We start from the raw sequence: 10,948 nt of genomic DNA, 5'->3' as shown, positions 1-10,948 counted from the left end.
TTTTTTTTTTTTAAGCTCCCCATCAGTATAGAAGCAACCAACTGGCCCTGTAGTCCTAAAGGCAGTGAAAATCCAGTTGGCACTAAAAGATGGGGCACTAATAGCAGTAAAACAGTTAAATAATGACCTCTGGTCATCTGGAATGAGTGTCCATTGAAAGCTGTGGGGCAAGTGGCCTCTGGCATTCAAGAGCAAGGAGCATGTGCATTTCCAACCTGAGTCTAGTGCATGAGTGTTAAGGATAGGAACCAACATAAGACAATGAACAGATTGTTCGTGGAAGTCAACGGTAGCAAAGACAGCTGTCTGGCAGTAAGAGAAGAGTCTGGGATGGAGGGAACGAAAAACGGTGGATAGGTGCCACGTCCAGCAAGTGGTAAATCCTGCCATGTCCAGCGCAACCCTAGAAAATAATCCTGAGTGGGAACGGTGAGAGATTGAGAAAAGAAAGAAGACAGAAAACTGGGATCAGGAGGCCCACTATCCGCTGATGATGGAGTAGAGAGCAGATTTTATTTTTGCAAGTTGCTTTCATACAAGAGCATACATTTGCTGGCTAAAATGAGATTATCCCCATCCAACCTCCACATCCTACTATAATCATTTGCATTTCCATAGGGTAACTCCCACCCTACACACCCTGCTATAATCGTTTGCATTTCAACATTTGCATTGTTCTCCAGTCAGTTCCTACTTCCCATTCTTAGGAGGATTTGTGAAGGTGAGGCAACTCTTGGTTGGCTTCACAGATTGCAAGGACCTAGTCAGTTTACAACCTGCTCTCCATAGATGGGTGAGTAGATAGATGGATGATGGATGGATGGATGGATGGATGGATGGATGGATGGATGGATGGATGGATGGAAAGAAGTGTGGGTGGGTAGGTGGGTGGGTGGGTAGATGGATTGATAGATAGAAAGAAGGGTGTCTATGAGACATGTCTGCAAGAGACTCTTAGAAATAACTGAAGAAATTTTGAGGGTCTGATTTTCAGCATGAAAGCCCCTGCAGTTTTAAGCTGTAATAACATGGTCATTAAATAAATAGATAGATAGATAGATAGATAGATAGATAGATAGATAGATAGATAGATAGATAGATAGTTATAATCTCATTTTGTCATCACAGGCAAAAGGCTAGGGACATTTGGTTTAGTTTATACTTGTGTGCTCTACTAAGTAGTGTGAGAGTGGTAGATGGCCAGCAATGGCTTCTGGTTCTTTTTTGAGTACTTTTAATAAATACCACATCATCATACTCTTGAGGGACCAGAGAACAATAGGGTGCAGAGCTGGGTTCTCAGACTTGAGCATGCATCAGAATCACCTGTTGGTGAATCACAGAATCACAACTTGCTGGGCCCGCCCCAGAGACTCATCAAATCTGGGGCAGGGCTCGAGAACCTGAATTTCTAACAAGTTCCCGGGGATGCTGATGCTGTTGGTCGGGTGACCATTATCTTGAGAACTACTGATCTAGAAAAACATGGACATTGATACTTCTGTGTAATTTTGAAGATTTGAAATGTAAAGAAGTTTCAAGAATATCTTAACCAATTTATTTTTCACTTCTATTTTCCTTTTAATCCAATCAAAAGAATGATATGATTTAAAAAATTATTTCTAAATAAATTTACAATATCTCATTCAATAAGAATAAAATAAAAGTTCTAAAGAATAAGAAAGCATTGTATCATAACTGTTAGAGTTCGTGGTACATAAAATAATGGTGTACATTAAAATTGATGATGCCTTAGATTTGATTAAATATGATATGAATAGAGAAGGAAGGTGCTAACTCCATCTTAGGGGGAGGGAAGGAGACCCAGAGTGGGGATCTGTGGGATCTACCTTAAGGATTAAGGAAGGATATACAAAAGAATGCACACTTGAAGAGCTTGGCCAGGGGCAGAGCAGTGGAGAAAAGGGGGCAATTCCAGGCAGAGGGGACCACACATGCAAAGTCCTGGAGGCTGGAAAAAGCAAGAAGCTAAGGGCAGGTGGGCAGCCTGAGGGAGAAAGGTGGGAGATGAAGCTTGAGAGGTGGACTGGGGTCAGATCGGGTGGACTTTATGTGTCTACTAAGCTCATTTAGCCTGCGAAGTATCCATGAGGCTGTGAGATGGGTGTGATGCACTCAGATTCATGTTTCAGAAAGCTCTTCTGACTGTAGAGTGGGAGGATGGAAAAGAAAGACACCAGTTAGGAGACTGTCGAAATTACCCCAGATCAGAGAAGTTGAATAATTTTCCCCTAAGTATCACAATACATTAAGAGGCAGAGCCAAGATTTGAACCTCCACAGTATGGCTCTAGAGTTAACATGCTGTAATAGTTCTGGCCTGACCATTAGGTGGCACCACCTGTCTTTCTTGATCAGCTCTTACCTCCAGCTATCACCCCAACCAGAGGACAACTAGGGAGAAAGAATAACAGTGCTACTTTGCTACAGAGAAAGGGAACATTAGAAGAAAGCTGGTTTGGGGGGAGAGAAAGAATTCAGTTTGGGAAAAGTTGATTTTGAGGTGCTGTGATTTCAATATACATACCCTGGATCACAAGAGAGAGGGCTCTCCAACCCCTCAGTCAACGGATGTTAATTAAAACCATGGTAATAGATTAAATCACATAGGGAGAGATTGTAGAGTGAGAAAGGAGCCCTGAGTAACTATTTGAAAATCAAGTAGTAGCGAAGTGGCTAGTAGAGAAGACAAGGCGAGAGTGGACAGAGAAATGGGAGGAAACGAGTAGAGTATGGAGTCATGGAGGGCAGAGAAAGAGACCAGACAGAATTAAGAATGGAAAATATTCACAAGATAGAGCGTTAATGAGGTTGATGGTATTCTTAACAAGAGTAGTTGCAGTGATGAGGATGATGGTGTGGCGGTGAACATGATGATGGCAATGAAGATGGTAGACGGGGTGCTAGTGATGGTGGTGATGGTGATGACATACATACCCAGTTGCCTAAGCAAAAAAAAAAAAAAGAGGAGGAGGGGGAGGAGGAGAAGGAGGAAGAAAAAACTAGGAATTAACTCTTCTCTCTCGCTTACCACCCCCCACCCCACCTACTTCCAAGTCCTACAGATTCTTCTTTTTAATTCTTTCCCAATTGATCCAGCAATTCATTCATTTAGCAAAGATATTACGGGAAGCAGGGTAGCTAAGAAAGCTTTATGGGTTTACATTCTAGAAAGGAGAGACAAATAAACAAGACAATTACATATTTGGATAACATAATTACAGAAATAAAGAGGGTGATTGAGTGTAATTTGGCAGGACTTCCTTTAGCGGAGCGGTCGAGGAACAGTCTGGAATGAGTTTTGGATCGAGACATGAAAGACAAGAAGGAGGCAAACATGTGAATATTAAGGTAGAAAACATTCTAGGCAATGTGAAAGAATGTGCAAAGGCCCTGAGATAGAAAAGAACTTGATGTGCTCAAGGAACAGAAAAGACCACTGTTGTTTAGGCATAAGGAGCAAAGGGGGAGTCATAGCAGATGAAGTTTAAGGTATAGATGAGGAAAAATCATAGAAGGATTTATAGGCCACAGTAAGAAGTCTGGCTGCTTGGTTGAGAATGTTTTCAAGCAGGGTAAGAAAAGAAGCAGGGAAACCATACAGAAGATATTGCCGGAGCACATTACCTCTGCCTGGACGATCGTCCAGCCTGGGCCTCTGTATCCAACTGCCTCTGATCCATAAAGCATCCAGAACACTCTCCCAAAACAAAGCCAATCATATGACCACACTGCTTTAAAAACCTTGAGTAATTCAATTTTCTTCCAAACTCTTCTCCAACACAACTCAAAGAAAAGACAAAAAGTGTTAGGCGGAGGCTTCCTTACTTGAGAGACAAGAGAAAAATGATTTTAAGACTTTTTTTTTTTTTTTGGTATATTATGAATGGAATCCCCGGTTATATTTTTGTGATACTTCAGTAAATGCTTTTTTGTTTATCATTTGGCTCTTGGACTTCTTGGATTGCTGGATGGTCAAAGAAGCACCACCTTGCCACAAATGAACCATGAGGTAGGTCAGCTTTATATATGGATTATAATTATTTAACTGTCTGGCTTCTCCACTAGACTCTAAGTTCTATGTAGGAAAGACTGTGTTAATTTTGTTCACTGTTGTATCCCTACAAGATAGTGCAGATTCTGTCACTTAATAATATTTGTCTTAATATTTGCTAGAGGAGAGAATGACTTCGAGGCCTTTTCTGTCAAATCCTACTAGGTTATACTTCTTTAACTGCCCGGATTGCCCCAAATGACCAAATTACATATCACCTCTTACCAGACTTTGAGACTCCAGTCAGATCTGGTGAGCGCCATCTTCTGGGGGAAAAATATCCCAAGATTTGTAAAAATGATTACTGCAGAAACTCCAGAAAGCCCAAAATTCTGACCTACCCCACTCGAAAACCATAGGGCTATTTAAGGTTTATTTTGACTCCAAAATCACTTCGTGCTCCTCAAACAATGCTATGTAACTGAAAGGCATTCCTTTCCTAGAGTCAGTCGATTCTGTCATTCCAAAGGCAATCAACAATAGCTAGGAAAACCTACTATCAAGGAAACATGAAAACAGTGCAGAAAAAGTGTAGAATATAAACAAATAAAAAGCAGAACCAGTCAGTCGGGACCCTGAGCTGACACCGCCACATTTGCCTGGCCTTGAGCTGTTGGTTTGGCTCCAACCTGTCTGCTTCCAAGTGCCTGGCACCCACCTGACTCTAGCCCTGCCCGGCCCGATGCCCCCGCCGCACTCACCCCTGCTGCAGCACAGGACCCCAGGACTGCAGAGATGAGAGCCTGCAAGGCTCCTGGGTAAAACTACACTTTAGCAATAATGGCAGAGGGAACAGTGTTCCAGCCTCAGTTTCTATTTATAAGGGTGACATGGAAAAGAATATTGCTGGATGCACAGCTGAATGTGGACGCAGCAAACACCAAGAGTCCTCACTGTGACAGTCCTCCTTGCCCACAGACCCCACAAGATACTAATAGAGCTTCTAAAACAGATAGATATCCATAGCATTGGAGAAAAAAGCAGATCTCTGAGGAAGATTATATTGAGAGAAAGAAAGAAGTCAAAAGCATCTTAAAGAAAAACTCAGACTGGATATGGAATTGCCCCCTACACACACACACACACAGGGGTGTTCCTGTTCAAGCACCCGAAGAGCATCCGCCACACTCAGCATGAGGAACATGAGTGTCATGAAGAATTTATAGCAGAGCTTGCAACACAGCCCGCTGAAGAGCTGTCTTGGTCCTTGGCTGCAGAATCACTTGTGTTTATTTGTTCTGCAGGTGCTGCGTTCCTAATTTAGTGAGATGAAAGGCTTGGCACCAAAACCATGCTAAACTATAATCATACCTTTTGGATCCATTAATAAACATGTCATATTAATATCCACTGTAATAATTTGGTAGTAAATTTTTTTTGGATGTTATAAGTATCTAAGTATAATTTTACCATGCTAGTCATGACGTATATAGTATTTCAACCAAAATTATCTGTAACCTTAATCAGTTAAAACACTTCATATTTCAAAAGAATGAATAATGTTGATATTAAAATGACTACATAAGGGTTTATCCCAAATCAATATCATGGCCTTATATTCCTACACTCTTGTAGGACATACAGTAAATGGGTGTAGGTTGCCTACGAAAGACTCACTTTACTGCTAGTTGTTCTTAGTGATATTGTAAATACAATCCAGGGTACAATGCAGGCCCCCTGTACATAGCAGACACTTGCCTGCTTGGTGTTGCAGGGTGACAACTGTTAGTGACCACCTTGGATGATGAGGCTGACACCTGCTGCGCATCTTCCTTGTTTCCCACTCTAGATTGCTGAATTCAGGCTCATCATCCATGTTCAATTTTTACGTGTTCTTAGAATCAGCTTCATTCTAAGCAAATCTGCATCTACTTTAAAAGACTGGGAATAGGAAAAATAAATCTTTGACAAATCAACTGTATTTACATGTGGTTTGAAACAAAATGTCATTAAAGTTTTTTATTAAACCAAGTATATTCCCCACTGTCGAGTTTTTTATTTTTTCTGCAGCATGATTTTTTGATATACTGTTTATATGCTACTATGTATTTGTTTCACTTTTCCACACTAAATTCAGTCCTGTTAAAATAAGTGTAACATTTTAATTTTTAGAAAAAGCAGAACCATGGTCTGATGGTGAAAGATAAGAAGTTCACTTTTCTGAGAACCATTTCTTAAGTCAGCAGACCTAAGGCACTTATATCAATTCTCATAAGATTTCCTTGAGCTAGGAAAAGCACAGTAGAGACCTTCAAGAACTGGCTAACAAGGGTTACCGACACGCAAGAATGCGAGAGCCATCACTTCTTCCAGGTATGTGTAACCTTGACAATCACCGTTCCTGGACCTGCTCCCTATCATGAACTACTTGGTTCAACGACTGGCTGTCTTTTCCTTCTCTTTCCTCTGCTCTGCTTTAAACACTCTTTTCTTTTCCTCTTGGACATGGTTTCCTTCCTTACCACCCTATTCAGACTATACTTTCAAATATCCCTAAAATTTTCCATATGGTCCAATCCGATGAGTTGTTCATCTTCTTCACATGTTTTGTTTTCTTATTAATATCCTCTCCTCCGTGATAACTTCTGTGACCTAGGTCTACCCTGACTTTTCTCTGCCTCTTTTGCTATTTTCTCCCTCATCCACTCCTTTTCTTGTAACAAGAATATTATTAATAATAACAACCAACATTTCTGAGAACTCGCTATGTACCTTATATGTATTAACCCATTTAATCCTCATAATAGGCCCCTGAGGTAAGTACTATTATTATACCCATCTTACAATTTAGAAAACTGGAGCCAGAGAGATTGTGTTATATATCCAAAGTCACACAGCTTTTAAAAGGCAGAGCCAGGGTTCAACCCAAGTCACCTGGCTCCAGATCTTTGCTATAATGCTCTTTCCACAGGATTCTGCCTGGGGTCTTCTCTTTTTCTACACCCTCTCCCTTGAGAGATCTAATGATTCCATGGCTTCAACCACCACTTCTATGCAGATGGTTCTCCAACTCTGAAATACACTTGATCCTTCTGGTTCCAGATTAAATAACTATCAACGGCCACAATATTGACCAAAGCTTACATTTATCAAGCATCCACTTTAGCCTGGCATCAAGCTAAAATTGTTTTGCACTCATTATCACACAGCATCTCCACATTACAGATGGAAAATGGCATCACGAAGAGGTTATGTGACTTACTCAAAGTCTCACACTTATTTAGTTGCACAGGGAGCGATACAACATAAATTCTAAAGCTACTTGAAGGCAAAGGCCATGTCCCCTCACCTTTGCATCCCCTTTTATGACATCTTACATAGAAGAGGTGTCCAGTATATATCTGTGGAATCAAATTTAAGTGACCGCTGGAGTGATGTGAAATCCCACATCACCCTAGCAGCATGGAGGAGGAGGAGGAGGAGGAGGTGGATAGTGGACGGTGGCGTTGGGTGTTGTTCCTCCTCAGTTCTTCCCCGCCAATGCAGCAAAGAATTACAGGTTGGTGAGATTTAGAAAAAGTAAAATTTATTGAAAGTACATTTTAGAAGGAGACCAGCTGCTAAGGAAGGCTGCAGCCCTGTGGAATTCAGAAGGTAAAGAGATAAAATAGTCTGCCCCAAAGGGAGGGGCAGGTTTCCAGCCTGGAGAGCTGTAACCACACAGAAATAGGAGTCTGTTTATATTTGGGCTATGAGAGGAGGTCCTAGATGGTCCATTTGTGAGGTCACCTTAACGGACAGTTGGCTGCTATATAACTTTTTGTCTACTGCATATGTGCTTACCCAGAATTGAGTCTGTTATAATTAGATTCATGAACTTCCAGGCATAGTCATGCTATTATAATGATGGTATAATGAGGCTGAAGTTATAGGCAGCACTTTCTGCACATACGTTTATAGCTGGTTTAGCCAGCAGCTTTTATGGGCTTTATGCTCTAGGATTTGGGGTAATTTATAACCCTAAAAGGGAGTTATTTCTGGGAGATGACTAAGGAAGGCCTTCAAGGGAAGTTTCTGTGGTTACAGAGCTGGGCCTTCGCTCCTGTTGCTCATGCCTGACTACCTAACAAGTGAGAGTGTGTAACTATTTTTATTAAATTTATGAGGGTGACATTGGTTAATAAAATTACATAGATTTCAAGAGTAAAAGTCAATAATACATCATCTGTATATTTCATTGTGTGTTCACCACCCAAAGTCAAATCTTCCATCACCCTATGTTTAATCACCTTCCTCTCTGGTAACCACGGAACTGTTGTCCCTATCCATGAGTCTCTGTCTAATTCATTTGTTGCTTTCAGTTGTATATCCCATACATGAGTGAAATCATATTAATGTAGGGAGGAGGCAAGAGAATTAAAATGTTAATAAAGCTACATTAAGAGACTGCAATGTGCTGATCAGCCCAGCGGCCAGGCCAGGAGGACACCTTCAGAACAAAGGATAATTTCTGCTGGAATTGCTAACAACCCATTCCCCATACCTGTGAAGGGGAAACAAGAACAAAGAGCCATTCCCTATGGCTAAAACCATGGGGAACCAGGGGAGTAAAGGCTGGGAACTGCCAGCAGGCCTTTTGCTCTACATATTCTTACCTTTTTACGGCTACACACTCTTCCCCTTCTCCACTGTATGTCCATATCAAAGGAAACGGGAACTAAAGAATGACATATACTGAATTCTCTGAACACTCAGGGTCCCTCTTGGTGCCTTTACTCTCTCTCTGTTTCTCTCACGTCTCTTACTCTCTGCCTCTGAGAGGAAACCATAGTCTGTGGGATGTTACCCTTTTCTAATAAACTTCCCTTTTGACTCCAACTTTGGCGTGTGTGTTGAATTCTTTCTACACTCTCCGCCAAAGGACCCTCTTCTTCTCTCAGTGCAAGGCTTGGTCTCCCCCCTATTTGGGGAAATTTGCCTTGTCCTGCGTCAATATGATTCTTAACTTTTTCTATCTGACTTATTTCACTTAGCATGATTCTCTCAAGATCCATCCATGTTGTCGCAAATGGCAGTATTTCACTTTTCTTATGGCCGAGTATACATTGTGTATATACATTTACCTGTAAAGATATATGCACCCCGATGTTCATTGTCACATTATACATGGTGGCCAAGATATGGAAACAACCAAAATGTCCTTCAATAATGATCAGATAAAGAAGATGTGGTATATATACAAGAGAGTGCAATTTAAATGAGAGAAGCCCAAACAAGATGTTTCCTGCTTCGGGGCAACTGGAAGGAGAGTCCTGGACACATCTGAGATGGATTATTTGTGAATTTCAGTTGTCCATGAACTCTCTGCCCTCGTTAATGGATGTAACAGGCAGTGTAATAGAATGAGCAACAGGTCAATAATTAGAATAGGATTCTCATGCAAATAAAATGGTAATAGCAGCAGCTAGCATTTATAGAGTGATCTCTGAGAGATACTGTGCTTTATGCACTTCCTCTTTTAGTTCATCACCCCAAACCCAGGAGATAAGCAATGATGTTGTCACCACATTTCATATAAGGAAACCTAAAGAAGTTAAGCAACTTGCCCAAATTTGCACAACTGGTAGCTAAGCAAACTGAAACTGAGGAACTATTTCCTCCTCAACAAAAAGAGTCAGCAGGTAATTTCTAAAGTCTCTTAGAACCTGTGGTTCCAGCATGCTGATGACTCATAATACTGAGCACGGGGTTGCTGGCTGGGCTGGAAGGAGACCCTGAAGACTAACCTTGAGGAAATGTTACAGTACCCAGATGGCTGAGTTTTAGGAACCGGAAAACACTTCAGCCATATGTTTTACTAGTTGGGAGCTGGTTCTGGGCCATGATTATTGACAAACGGTGTGGAAGCATTTCACTATGAACAACCAATAAGGCTCTTTTATTATGCACTGGTTGAAATTTAGCTCTGGTGACTAGTAACCTTATTTGCAATTTTGGTTACTCCCTAAGAAAGTGGGCCCTGCCAATGAATGGATAAAGAAAGTGTGGTATATACATACAATGGAATCTTTCCTCTACTGCCATTTGTGACAACATGGATGAACCTAGAGGATACAATGCTACGTGAAATAAGCCAGACCAGAAGGACAAACACTGCATGATTCCACTTAGATAGAAGTATTTAAAGTAGTCAAACTCATAAAAGCAGAAAATAAAGTGTGGGTGCCGGGGATGGAGGAGGGGGAAATGAGGAGTTGTTTTTCTATGGGTATAAAGTTTGTATTACACAAGATGAATAAGTTTTAGAGATGCACTGTAAAACATAGCACCTATAGTTAACAATACAGCATTGTGCACTTCAAAATATGTTAAAAGGTTAGATTTCATGGTAAGTATTCTTACCAAAAGAAAAAAGAAAAACACAAAAGAACATAAGGAAATCTTTGTAAGCATCGGATATGTTTTAGTACCTTGATTGTGGTGATGGTATCATGGGTATATGGCATATGCATATGTCCAAACTCATGAAGATGTATATGTTAAATGTGTGTAATTTTTTGTATATCAATTATACCTAAACAAAGATTTTAAAAAGTGGGTTCCGGTAATGTTATCAGAGAGTGGGGTCCTGTCCTGGCATGTTGTCCATGTTCTTGATGTCTCGAACAAAAAAATTGAGCAAGACACCGAAATATAGTAGAAAATAAAAGTTTTATTAGAAAGGAAAGTCCGCTTCCAGAAGTGAAAGCGGGCTTGAGCAAGAGAAGCGGGGCTTAAAAGGCCTGGTAACAAAGACTTCGGGGTTTTTATCCCTTTTTTGCTGTGAGTGGTTACTTACCTTAGAGGAGTAGGCTTCTTGATTGACAACTAAGATTGACAGGACACAGTGATTCACCATTTTGCTTTCTGCACATGTTTGTTCCCAGAATTCAGT

At 40.8% G+C, this 10,948-nt stretch overlaps 1 protein-coding gene across 1 annotated transcript in view; it reads left to right on the top strand.

Moving 5' to 3' along the window:
* The first annotated feature begins 6,345 nt into the window (after window positions 1-6,345).
* The window catches only part of ADGRE3 (adhesion G protein-coupled receptor E3), a 47,641-nt gene continuing 43,038 nt past the window's right edge, over window positions 6,346-10,948 (top strand). Inside the window, exon 1 of the mRNA XM_023525641.1 lies at window positions 6,346-6,387. Coding sequence (XP_023381409.1) covers window positions 6,363-6,387 — 25 coding nt within the window. The 5' untranslated portion in view covers window positions 6,346-6,362. The remainder of the gene's footprint in view (window positions 6,388-10,948) is intronic.

This window comes from Pteropus vampyrus, unplaced genomic scaffold, assembly GCF_000151845.1.
Source record: "Pteropus vampyrus isolate Shadow unplaced genomic scaffold, Pvam_2.0 Scaffold583, whole genome shotgun sequence".
NCBI lineage: Eukaryota > Metazoa > Chordata > Mammalia > Chiroptera > Pteropodidae > Pteropus > Pteropus vampyrus.
Note: the sequence above shows the minus strand (reverse complement) of the source record. Positions and strands in the feature narration are given on the sequence as shown.